This window comes from Brachyistius frenatus, unplaced genomic scaffold (assembly GCF_029030835.1).
Source record: "Brachyistius frenatus isolate BFR_SWC_R1_liver_20210118 unplaced genomic scaffold, ASM2903083v1 Contig_15, whole genome shotgun sequence".
NCBI lineage: Eukaryota > Metazoa > Chordata > Actinopteri > Embiotocidae > Brachyistius > Brachyistius frenatus.
Genome location: NW_027210614.1, coordinates 1,769,301 through 1,783,310, shown reverse-complemented (window position 1 = coordinate 1,783,310; position 14,010 = coordinate 1,769,301). Strand labels below are relative to the sequence as shown.

Here is a 14,010-nt window from a genome sequence, read left to right as displayed (position 1 = left end):
AACCTATGAATGATCATCAGCCATTAATACAAGCAGCAAAAGCACAGCAGAAATACATACAAATTTAATAGAGGACAAGTGAGAAACTTACATAACTTCATAGAGAATAGATGAAGAGTGTTTTGCGGTTCAATGCTTTCCAAGCCCCCGTGCCCAGACATATAAGCAAATACACACACACGCACACACACACACACACACACACACACACACACACACACACACACACACACACACACACACACACACACACACACACACACACACACACACACACACACACACACACACACACACACACACACACACACACATATGAACACACATGGGTCATCATGTTTGCTGTTCAAAACTGTTCACCTGCAGATGTCACATCACACATTAGACTTCAACCCTTCTGCTGCTGGACTGAAACAAGGATTTAAAGAACATGTTTTCAGTTTAAAAGTGTATTTTGCTCCAGCTTAAACTGGCAAACAGAAGAGGACACTCACTGAAGTCTGAACTATGGAAACGATGCATCTGTGCGTGTTTATATGTGTGTAAACGTTGACCTGATTTGAGACTTAGCAAAAGGCTCTATACTGACGTATTCTATAAATATATCTAATAGGGAAAAATACAGTGATTCATCAGTACTGCCTTCTACAGTATAACCCATCACACAGATGCCATAATATACACGCCTTGGTGTAAATGCATTTAAAGCTTTTATATATTACCTTAATCATAGAAGTCGACATAAGAACACATATTGTACAACAAATAGAACAGAGCGGATTTAATTGTAATTTGACTTAAGCGTTAAATAATGACACTCCATCATAGGCGAGGAATAATTTGAGATTACTAAGAGCTTGGCTGCTGTCTTAGATTGTCTTTCTGACATTAACTGTTGGATGGCTCAAAACTTTCTTCAGCTCAATAACTCAAAATCAGAAGTCATATTGTCCAATTCCCCAAACAATAACGCCAGTCTCATTGAGAGTGAACTTGGTCCCCTGTCTGCTTATTTAAAACCTGTTGCCAGAAACGTGGGAGTAATGTTTGACTCTCAGTTAAGCTTTGAAACACAGATAAAAAAAAAATGGTCCAGTCCTGCTTCCTTCAATTAACCATCTCCAGAATCAAACCCATACTGTCAGACTCTGACCTGGAAAAAGTAATTCATGCACTCATTTTCTCTCGACTTGACTACTGCAACTCCCTCCTTTCTGGCATAAACCAAAAATCGATCTCCCGCCTCCAGCTAGTCCAGAATGCAGCAGCCAGGCTTCTTACTGGTTTTAACAGACGACATCACATTACTCCAGTTCTGGCCTCTCTCTACTGGCTCCCGGTTGGTTTTAGAATTGATTTTAAGATTTTGTTGATCACTTTTAAGGCCCACCTCGGTCTGGCCCCGAGCTACATTACTGAAATGTTAGCCCCATATGAGCCAACTCGCAGCCTTAGATCCTCCGGTGGGGCCCTTCTGGCCGTTCCAAAGTCGACACTTAAATCAAAGGGTGACATGCTTTTGCCATTAAGGCCCCTCGACTTTGGAACGACCGACCTGAGGAGATAAGGCTTGCAGAATTATTAACTTCTTTTAAATCACTTCTTAAAACACATTTTTATAGAATTGCTTTTAAGTGATATCGTCCTTTTATGCAGTTCTTTTGTTCCCCTGTTTTTGTTTTTGTTTATTTTATTCATTTATTTATTTGTTTGTTTTCTATTCCATTTGCTCGTTTTGGTTATTTGTTTGGTTTTGTTGTATTCATTACCTTTATGGCATGGTCTTTTTTGCCTCCTGTTTTCTTAAATGTTTACCGGTATTGACGTTATGTATGACTATGCTTTGCTTCTCTGTAGAGCACTTTGTAAACTCTGTTTTTAAAAGGTGCTCCATAAATAAAGTTATTATTATTATTATTACTGTTTAGAAGAAATTAGAGCTCCATTTTAGATTTCTTCCTAGTTATTATTTTTCTTTTTCAAATTATAGAGCAAGTCAGAACAATTTAAAAGGCAATTCTCTTCAGGAGCTATAATTTGCAAAGTAACTTTCTGATGGATTTCTGACAATTATCAGACATAAAAACGTCAAAACAAGGTTAAAAGTCAACAAAATACAAGACAGTCTGCTGCTTAAACACCCAGCACACATTAAGATCATTTGAGTCAATAAAAAAACAAAAAAAACAGATGTTGATCCAGTTAAATTTGAACAGGTTAAGCCCAGCACAGAGGCGACTGAGCGTCTGTGTACTTGTTTGGAAAAACAGAATTCAGGTTTTTTTTTCTGTCCAAGAATTAAAAAGTAGTACCAGACCTGCTTCTGTGTTGTCGAAAGGTCTCCGTGACCACTGGGCGAACATTAACCTTGTTTGTGTAGTGTTCTTGCTCACACCATTTACCGCACACAAACTGATATTTCAAAACAGTCCAGTTTAAGGAGATGTAACCTGTAACATGTAATTCACTGGTCATAAACACAAATGAGAATTGGGATTGAATTTATGAATAATTTCCTGAAACAGAATGCCCGAATGTTATTTATCATTAAAATGATTGATTTTCTGATCGCTGGATATAACTATTTATTCATTAGAGGTCAATGAGTTCAAACTGGAAATCCTTGTAGTACCGATGCTTTACTGTGTTGTTATGACCCAACATAATCAGATCTAAACGAGCCAATGTCTCGGGTGTTTTTACCCACACTGTGTGCAGCACCGATCCATTGATGAATCACTTTTAACCCAGTTATTATTAGTTTGCACATGGTACATTAAGAGCTGCATTTCAACTGTTCAAACAAGTGTTGCAGTAATGGGAGAATTCCCACATTTAGTTCTTGGATGGACTCACTCGTTCATGTTTTGTCCACCGACTAAATTTTAGTCTGAAACAGGTAGTCCTGTAAATACTACATATATAAATATCACATATGTAAATACTACATATCACATAAAGAAAGGCATTTCTTGTACTAATAGGTGGACTTGGAAAGGGACTGAGTCAAGGATCTTGGGTCATTTTCTACCTTTGTGGCACACTCAGCACATTATACCACATCCCTCCCTGTCCATACCTCTACTCTTTCACAATGTGTTCGATCTACACAGCCCGGCCCCCAGCCAATCAGGATACGACTACATCCCCCTTATCCATAAATCGTTACTGTGGCTGTGCCCTCTCTCTATCTAAACAGTACAGTAAAATGATCTGATTTCAGTCCTTGGGACAGAAATGCTACTTCTTTGAAAGAACTTCTCCATCCGCAGACAAAAAGATCTCCCCTTCATAATCCACATTACCTGCAACTCCTGGTTCAGAAGGAGTTACCAAAGTGTCGGCATGTCAGTGGCCAAAATCCTGTTGTGTTTGCTCTTAATGTATCATCTCAATGAGGGGAAGAAAATCAAAGGAAACAGAGCGGGTAAGTATATATCAAATGATCATCCAAAAAAAAAAAAATGGGAAAAGGCAATTTGTTGCATTGGTTAAACTTCTTAATGAATGAATTGATAGATAAATGAAAAACCTAAAAATCAAGAATATAGCTGACTGATTGACAGTTTGGTGTTTTGTATGGAACTGGACTGGCAGATTTGAAGCACTTGGAGTGACAGACTTACAGTTTAAATATGAAAACTTTAGTACATTTTAAATCTAACTGTGTACATCCCAGTCAGCCAGGCCTTGCTGCCAGTTCATTCATTAGTTACATAGTAAATTATGTCATTTAAATCAAGCTACTGGTGACAGTTTCCAAAAAGGGGGAAACAGGCTACAAAGTAAAAACTGGGATTTTAACCTTTTGAATTTAAATTTCACCTTTAAATTTACAAAGAATTAGTTTTATTTGAAAATGTTTGCATCTTTTTTTTTTTATCTGAAACTATATAGCACTGAGTGAAGTATTCACTATGAGATTTCAGTATTTCATGGCTTAGACATTACTCAGAAATATCCAAGATATACTGTCTGCTCTCCTCTACAATGCAAAACAAACCTCTGGTTTATATGAAGCACAGCTGCACAACATGTGCTTATCTATGACCTGACCCAAAACCTAACTCTTATAAAGATGAATTTTGACCCAAGTTGCACAGTCAAACAGTCCCACACTGTTTTTGGTTGTGAGAAAAAAAAAAGAAAAAAAAAGTTTGTTTAAAACATGGTGCCTTGTTTGAATTAAGTGATATTCTGTGATTTCCACTTAGCTGTGCTTGATGTCCACAGCGTAAATGTATTTCATCTCAGGCACAACCCTTTAAATTAGATTAGATTAACAAGACTAAATCAAAACCTGGTAAATGGCTGGACCTTGTGTCAAAGTCAAACAGAGGACAAACAGTGTTATTAATAAAGAATACGATGCTGTAATACTTAGTGTACAGTGTGATAGTAGCTGTGGCTAAGATACATCCACAGGCTCAGTGGTGCTAACGTTAGCTTGTTGTTTCTGGTTGGGAAAGATTGGACTTTTGAAGCTCCGCTGTTTCATCGTCTGTTCGTGTTATCTTTGTTCCGCTTTGGAGCAAAGCCGACATTGTCATTATTATCGGTTTGAAGTAAGGCAACAGAGGAAAGACTGGCAGGCGGGAAAGGAAATAGGTGAGCGTCGCGCAGTGCCCCCTGGGTAATGTAGTTTATTCAATCACTCCGATAACCTGATATGGAGATTGGTAATGTGCAAGAAAATCTCACATTCAACCAAAGAGTCAAATGCAGAAGGGCGTATCCTGCACGTATTGAGTACCGCCCCACTCGGACCACTGCTTTTTAGGTTGTAAACATGTTTTTGTCTGCCTTAGCCTCACCCTATATATATTTTGTGAGTCTGTTCAACGCCCTTGATTCAGATGGCATATCAATCAATTTGTCAAATCTTGTCAGTGTGAACAGTATATGAATAGCTGTTCTTTCTGTGGTCTCAAGTAGGCCTATTTTAAATCTTGAAAAATATATTTTCATGCATTACTTTAGAATTTTGCAAAAAAAAAAACATTTGAAAAATGTGTGATAGGCCTACTTGAATTTTTTTTTTTTTTTTTACAATTGCTGGGATTTATATTTCAGATTAGTTTAAATTTATTTCTCTAAAATTTCTTACAGTTGTCATTTTTCTTTAATTCTGTGCTTGTTACTCCATTTTGTCTCGTAACTCTGGGGTTATTACTGTGCAAATTTCACGAGCCATTTAGTAACAAGTTTTCCTTTAATCAAGTGTCATGTTAAGTTAGGCTACTTTTCTCTGTACTTAGCTGAGTTAAACAGAGAGCCGCTCCTCAGTCACCGCACGTAACACTGCTGCGTTTGTTTTTTCCATTAATGGCAAAGTAGCACTGTGCTAATGACAGTAAGCATTTTTTAAAGTACACTCAGTGTTTAGTCAGTACATGTTTTTTGAATTATAGTTTGTGTGTGCTCTGTTAGCAATGAGTCAGACTCTTTTTAATCGCTCTCCATGTTCATATTTGTTCAACCGTCATCACAGTGAAGAGAAGAGACACACCAAAGAAAATGTGGGAGTTATAAGCAGAGGGATGGAAGATGGATGATGGCTTAATGATAACTTCTATTACTTTCACTGCTGAGACGTTTTTATCATATCAACAACCAAAACTCATCTGAAGGCAAGTGTATCACTGGGTGTTTAGGCGCCTGGGTTTCTGGCATTCTTAACATTATCATTGAAGAAAAATAAATATGCTGAACATGAATCATTTACAAACCAAAGGAGATGTAATGATGAATTTCTTTGGATACGGATCTGTGATGTTTCCGTGGGAGCTTTCTGAGCTGTGGTTTCAGACATGGTGAGGGCGGAGAAGTTTATGTAAGAAATTTGGAGAAGAGTCTGGCAGAGATTCACTTGGAGAAACTTCTTGTGTGTCATCTGTGTGTGTCTGCCAAAGAGGTCTTCATGACCTGGAGGCACAGCAAAGTGCCTCTGAATGGGCGTTAGTCAGTTGAGAGTCCAAATTGGCCTGAGCAAGAAGTGGCTGTTGGGATTTTTTGCACATTTACTGTCAGATAGTAGTAACAATGCATGAATTAAAATACTTCTGCTCTTGAGTGGACAGATTAAGTGAATTTATTTGTAATTATTCACCTTAAAATAAACATAGCCAGTACCTAGGGATGTTCTGATATGCAGAGTAATCATGAAGAACAAACAGATAACTCTTCTGCTGTTTGATTTCTGCGTTGTAGTGGAAACAGAGCAGAGGGGAGTCCAGAGGGTGAACGAGCCATACATCAGCGGTTCAATCTTCAGGCTGTTTTTGGGAGGTGAGGACACCTGCACACTGGACCCTCTGCAGCTGCACACTCTCACCTCCTGTGGCTTCAACAGCAGTAATCCCCTCATCATCATCACTCACGGGTGGTCGGTAAGGTCAACTCCCGCCTTCCTTACACTTCACTGACTTTAGCCACTGAATACAAAACATGGAGCTTGACTACAGGAAAGGAAACTTGTTCAAAAGCCTCAAATATATTTATATAAGAAATCATGGAGTGGACCAATAGAGGCATGCTGAAATACATGCAGAAAGTTAGTAAAATCAAAGATTAATGAAGGTACATTTATTTTTTTACGCTTTCACATTTTTAATACATTTTAATCTTTGCCTCTTGTTCTTAAGGTGGATGGTGTGATGGAGAGCTGGATACTCAGGCTAGCCACAACTCTGAAGACAGTTCTAATAGACGTCAATGTGGTGATCACCGACTGGCTGCTACTGGCTCACCAGCACTACCCCAAAGCAGCACAGAGCACCCGCACCGTTGGAAAAGACATAGCTCACATGCTGTATGCTCTTCAGGTCAGAGGAAAATTATGTACATTTTTGTGCATTTGAATGAAGAAAAATCTGCCTTATTTTAATCTACTGAAGAACCATGATAAACCACCTTGCATGTAAATAACCAAAATTTATTGTACATTTGATAAATCCCCAACAGGACCGGTTTCAGTTCCCAGTTAGAAAAGCTCATTTGATTGGCTATAGCCTCGGCGCTCACATCTCTGGATTTGCTGGAAGCTATTTAGAAGGCGCCGAGAAGATTGGAAGAATCACTGGTGAGTTTTTTTCACAGTGTAAATGTATTAATTGTGCAATATTTCACGTTTAGAATTTACTTACCAAAATACACATAATTTGCAAAAGGATTATTTTTCAAATAACTAACGTATATGTTGTATTCCAAAACCAGCGGATTCTTGATTGCATGCTGCATCTGTCCAGGTCTTGATCCAGCTGGGCCGCTGTTTGAAGGCATGTCTCCCACAGACAGACTGTCTCCCGATGATGCAGAATTTGTGGATGCCATCCACACCTTCACCCATGAACGTATGGGCCTCAGTGTGGGCATCAAGCAGGCTGTGGCACATTATGACTTTTACCCTAATGGAGGAGATTTCCAACCAGGATGTGACCTGCAAAACATTTATGAGCACATATCCCAGTACGGGCTCCTCGGTATGATGAATACACACACTACAACACCTAAGAAAACGATGTATGACAGAAATATGATATGAACTTAAAAGCTGAAAAGTACACCCCACATATAAACAGCAATAAAACAGTGCAGGTGAGGTTGGAGGAAAAGGTCCTCTGGTTTATCCTCTGGGGACTATATATATATATATATATATATTCACAGCAGCTATCACAGCATTTCCTTTATCGGTTTTTGATATTTTCACAATCCAAATGACATTGTGGAAAGTGGAGATTTGAGCCTAATGGCAGCATTAGAAAGATCAGCTGGCAGCTAAAATATCAGGATTCAATCTCTGTAAACCGGTTGTGGCTTAATTAGCATCTCATCCACAGCACAGGATCATGATATTTGAAGATTGTATCATTTTAGGTTGGTTGTGAGTGATTCCATCCAGTTACTTAGAAAAAAGAAGAAAAAAACTAAACTTAACATTGTGATGAGACTAAACCTCAATAACTTTTTACATTTCTCCATTTTTTTCTAAAACAAATCCAGATAAAAACTGACAATTTTAATGAATATTAAAGTTCATTTTGTGTGATTAAGGTCTGTAATGAGGATTTTTTTTTTTTTAGATTAAAGGAAGTTCTTGTTCAGTCTTTTTCCTGACTGGTACCTCTGTGCCATTTACAACCCACCTCCAATCAGAGCAGGGTGTTCTGCTGCCTAAAGGCTTACTGCTTTGCCTCTTTGTGCTCTATCATAACAATTTTTTTTCTTAATTGGTCTTGTCACCTCAAAACACTGGTTTAGAAGCCATAGCTTGGGCGGCTGTTCATCTTTTGCTTGTTGACAGTTTCTCGTTCTGTGTTCAGTCAGATGCATTTAATTCCCTCCAGTCTAACAGAAGTGGCTCTGGGATTTTATTGCTTCTCAGTCCAAAACACATCCTCATAATGTGACAGTGAGAACCACATTAAAGCATCTGTCATCCTCAGGAGTTAATGAACAACATGTGCCTTTACTCTGTCCGTCCCTCTGAGCTGAGCTGCCTCCAGGCTACGAGGCTCTACTCAGACGAAAGGCCTTGAAGAGCAGACCAGTGTCAGGCATAATGAGACACTTCTCAGAGATGTGACAGGAGAACAGGCTGATAGATGCCAGGATTTGGTGATAATGAACTCAATCCACAAATAATGGTCAGACACTGGGATTAAAGCCACACCATGCTCTGTTGAAAGTCAGATCCAAGTTGTTAAAGAAAATCAGTTTCAATTTTCACCATGTGTTTATTTCTTCCCGCAGGTTTTGAGCAAACAGTGAAATGTGCTCACGAACGGTCTGTCCATCTGTTCATTGACTCCCTGCTGAATAAAGACAAGCAGAGCATGGCCTACAGGTGCAGCGACAAAAACGCTTTTGAAAAAGGTGTCTGTCTGGACTGTCGCAAGAATCGCTGCAATACACTGGGCTACAATATCAAGAAGGTCCACAACGGCAACAGCAAGAGGCTCTACCTGAATACACGACCCCGGATGCCTTACAAACGTATGTAGCTGTCCTGATCAGTTCAACCAAACAGCCTAAACATACATTTCTAAACGTCTTGTCATTGATAATAATCTCACCTTTTAGTCTTTGTTGACACCACAAAAATATTCAATATCACCTAAATACATGATTTGATTTTTCTAAAATATTTTAATAAAATATGTCCTCATCTTGTGCAGCCTTCTCAGACTTTGTAGCCAGAAAATAAGCCAGTAAAACCAAACAACAAGTGAATTCTAACAAGTCTTAACAACACAATGATTGTATAAAACAACCACAAAAACAAATTAAAACAAGATATTAAAAAAAAGAGCAAAGGCTCTCTGATAAAAGTATTTTTTTATTTTTGCCTGTGTAATCAAAGCATGATATAGCAAAGCATTCTCCTGTCGTAGAGCACCGTTGTTTTCCAAACATTTTCGAAACACACCTCAGTGAGCCTCATCATGACATTCAGTGACATGTTGCACTATTATGATGAACATGGACATTAAAGTTTAGCTCAAGTCAGTCCTCCATACACTGTTATTACCCATTTATTACTCCTACAGCAATAGATGTATATTAATGCGCTACTTACAATAGTTCCCAGTATATTAATATATGTACTATTTACAATATATGTAATATGTAATATGTAATAATATATATATGTGTAATAATATATGTAATGTAATAATATATGTACTTTTTTTTTGTTCTGAGTGACATTTGCTAACTGCTACACTAACATGCAGTAAACTATATACTGTGTGTGCATGTGTGATGCAGTTTACATCTTTAGTGAGAACACCTGTCTGGAGCTGGAAAATTCAGAGACGCACCAAAACACATTGTTAGTTTTGGTCTTTTGATATCATTTGCAAACAAAAAGTAAAATATAAAACAATATCAGTGTTATCCTGTAAAGCTGCTGTGTTGGTTTATAAAATGTAAGGCTTTGGTGCCCCCAGTGTTAGAATAAAAAAAATGCACTCCACACTCAGCCTCAACAGACCTGACCTGGGATCAGCAGTGGTGCAAAGCAACCAAGAACATTTACTGAACAACTGTTTATAAGACCAGTTTTGAAGTATTTGTATTTATGTTAGTTTACTCCAAGATATTTCTATGATTACTTTAGTTCATGGTTACTTTGCAGATTCATAACGATATAAAATATAATCAATAAATACATTATATATAAGGTCATTAAAGCCACACCTTAAACAGCTGCAGCAGAAAAGTATTCACATTATTGTATCAATAATTATAATCCAATAGTATAATACATTGCATTGTTCTACAATTGTCCAATCTGCATAACTCGCACATATATTTTTGGTACTTTATATTTTAATGTTGATTCTTTTGTACTTAAGTAAAAACATCCTCGTGTATGGGCTTTACATGTAATAGAGTATTTCTACACTGAGAAACAGTGAGATAAATGGGCTGGATATATAGAACATAGATTACAAGTGACTCTTTTTGTATTATGATATAAAGAGATGTGACAGTGTGGCTTTTTACATCGTTTTGCAAACTCTGGCTCTCCGGCACACATCAAAACTTCGAGATTTTAATTCATATATTATGTGCACTTTTTAAATCACTGCATATGTCAGATTGACAAACGGTTCAGATGGAAAAAAAAAACCTCTGTGTTGGCAGTCTTTTTTCTGTGATCATCTCTTTTTATCCTTCTGCTTCTGGCTCCTTTTTGCAGTCTATCATTACCAGTTCAGGATCCAGTTCATCAATCAGATGGAGAGGATCAAGCCCTCGCTCACCATCTCCCTCACTGGAACAAAGGAGGAGAGTGGAGACCTGGCCATCACCTTGTGAGTACTGTACCACCCCCCCCGCCCCATCAGGCTTACATCACATCACATCTACACACACTCCTTGACACATGCAATATGCAGCTGGGCTCTCAACTCTACAAACAAAGAAAGCCAGTTAAGGAGAGCAGCTGACACACATGGAAACAACTCAAGCTGCTGCATGAAAGAGAACTATAAATGGGGATGATGGAATAAATAATTTAAACAAGACACTATTTCCTGACAACTGTATTATCCTTCATGTTCTGTGTAGCAAAGAGCCTCAGGCAAACCAGTGCAAGGAAGTCACATCTGCTGTCCTGCTTTAGTTGCTGTCCACCACAGCAGCAGGATTATAATGATAATGAAACTGTGATAAACAAACAGTGATGTCCAATTCAACTCTAATCGAACTTGCTCTGTTTCCATCCTTCCTTTTTAAACTCCCCACCAGCACTGAAAACATTTCAGAAAACACAACATTCACCTTCCTGATCACCCTGGACCGAGACTTGGGGGAACTGATGATGCTGAAGTTGCACTGGGAGGGACCGGCTCTGTGGAAGAACGTGTGGAACCGGGTGCAGACCATCATTCCTTGGGGCAGGCAGAAAAGAAAACCACAGCTGACTGTGGGCAAAATCAGCATCAAAGCAGGAGACACGCAGGACAGGTACCTCTTGTTGTAACAATGCAGCAGTGGGGGAAGAAGTGAAAACCTTTTACTCAATGTAAAAATACTCCAGTACAAGTTAACGTCTCACATTCATAATCTTACAGGTACAAAATCATCACCAATAACTGAAAATTTGCTTTACTCCACACATGCTGTCAGCTATTCAGCCTCTTTGTTGTGTTATGAGGATGTTTCTAGTTTCCTTTTTATACTATTTGTCAATTAGTCGTTTGATAATCTCTTTGAAGAGATGCTTGTTAAAGCTGTGCGTGTATTTTAGAGGGTGGTCATCAAAAACAAATGAAGTAGACATAATTATATTACCACTATGATATGTAGTGGAGCAGAAACGTACAGCGTCACAACACAGAGCGAGTCACGTACACTACAAGTATCTCAGAAGTTCTCTATATGAATAAATGCCCTGTGCAGCAAGGCAGGAGGGCACAGAAGCAGCTGGAGTGACATTATTAGACCAGAGGATCATCACTACATGAGTATTATTTATGAATATATTGAAGGCGGTGGTCACATTTCATGTAGAGTAAACTAATACAGTATATTGCTTCATCCAGATGCAACACGCCCTCTACAGTACAGCCACACCATCACGGCCTTTTAATGCCATCTAGTGGATCGTTTCCCCACACACAGAATGTGAATGGTTCATTATCAAGGCCTGGCTCACTCCACTGTTCTCACTCTTTGTTTAACCTGCCACATTGTCTCTGTTTTCTAGGACATCTTTTTGTGCCATGGCAGATGACGGACATGTTGAAGTATCTCAAGATAAAGCGTTTGTGCGCTGTAAAGAAGACACACCGAAACAGCGCAGAAGAAAGCACAAATTCAAGACTGATTTATCTGTGCAACAGACTGGAGATCTCCGGTGAACGGTCTGGAAGATCACTGAGGTGAGGCTGTGCAGATTCAAGGAGGAAATTAGAAATTATTGTCAGTAAGATTCACTAAACTGTGAATAGTGTAAAAGTTTTGGAAGAGAATTTGAACCCTGGAAAAAACAAGCAACTATTGCAAACTACGTTTACAAAAAACATAATTGATTATGAGATCAACTTCTTAATAAGCCATGTTTTGCATGTGCATTGTTTTCTCACCTGAAGCAACCAGTGATGTTTTAACTACCAGCCCAGATTTCTGTTTGTCCTCAGCGGTCGCAGCTGAAAGTTTCAAATCAAATATTAACCACAGTCAGAAGTTCAGTGACCCTCTGATGACGTTAATTCTAAACGGTGTAAATGTGCTATTTTTAAATTATGTGATGTTATTACTTAAAAATCTACATTATTTTTTGAAAATAACACCTGATAAATACACTTTTTGATCAAACTCATGCCAGAGCAATAAACATTCACTCTGTTCTTTTCTATACTATCTTGTGTTTGATTTTTTTTTTCTACACATGCATCGAGGTTTATGTTTCTTACTGACAAAATGATTCGGCCCCAGAACAGGAAGGAAGAAACCTTCAAATACAGCCAAATATTTAGCAGGTGGTGACTCCACGGGGCAGATAGCTTCAATGAAAAGCAGTAAACTCAAAAGCTAATGTCAGAAAATTCATTGCAGCTGGATCTATTTCTATTGAACCAGGGGAGACAACAGCTCCAAACTCTGGCCAATCACAATCATGGCTGTGAAACCTCCAGGCAGTAATAAAAATAACTTGATGAGTAACCTTGGCTTAAAAATGTACTCAAAACTATCAAACCATCACAGTGTTTCCTTCTGCTACTATGACAAACTGCAACCATTTGATAGATTCTGGTTTTATTAATGCATTTCAAGTAGTTCAAAAGAAATTATATCGTTGCACAATAGCTTTGCAAATTTAGTAAAATGTTCAAAGTAAGCAGGATGGGAAACAGAACAAAGAAAAAGTAAATAAAGACCAAAAAAAAGACTATTGAAGACAGTGTATAAAACAAAAGACAATAAATCAAGACAGTAGTACTGAATCTACACCATTTTGGATGCTCTGTTCACGTCACTTACACTTCAGTGCACATTTTCTCAACATCAAAGCAACATGTGAAAGACGGACACATTTCCCAGAGTATTAAACACCCAACATACCCACATCATACCATGTCAACTAAAAAAGGGAAGGATGATTCCAGAAAACAGTCCACGCTCTCTCTCGCTCACTCTCTCTCTCACTCTCACACACTCAAGCTTTAAAAGTTGCCAAAGACAATTAAAAACATACTCAGACCCATAAAAAGCACTACCAGTAGCACCAAGAAGACAAACAAAACAAAATCTGTAAAAGAAGCAACAGAGATTTCCTTTCTTGTCAGTTTAGAAACCTTTCTGGAGCACATTGGAGTAACTATTTTGTGATGAAAGCACCACAGCATTTTCAATGTACACATTCGGGAGAACACATTGAAGGCATTTCTCTGTGAAGCGGCCGACTTGTTCACTGCATAGACTGTCTGATCAATAATGCAACATCCTGGCACAGAAAACAACGTTGAGTTGCAAGCTGTGCTTGATACAACTCTT

The 14,010-nt window shown here is 38.3% G+C and overlaps 1 protein-coding gene across 1 annotated transcript; it reads left to right on the top strand.

Annotated features, from left to right (window-relative positions):
* The first annotated feature begins 3,345 nt into the window (after positions 1-3,345).
* lipca (lipase, hepatic a) lies at positions 3,346-12,496 on the top strand. Its single transcript, XM_069693369.1, has 9 exons — positions 3,346-3,427; positions 6,211-6,389; positions 6,645-6,824; positions 6,964-7,081; positions 7,248-7,481; positions 8,755-8,997; positions 10,709-10,823; positions 11,260-11,478; positions 12,221-12,496. Exons 1-9 carry the CDS (start codon positions 3,346-3,348, stop codon positions 12,372-12,374), a joined length of 1,524 nt encoding a protein of 507 aa, XP_069549470.1. The 3' UTR covers positions 12,375-12,496.
* Positions 12,497-14,010: the final 1,514 nt, after the last annotated feature.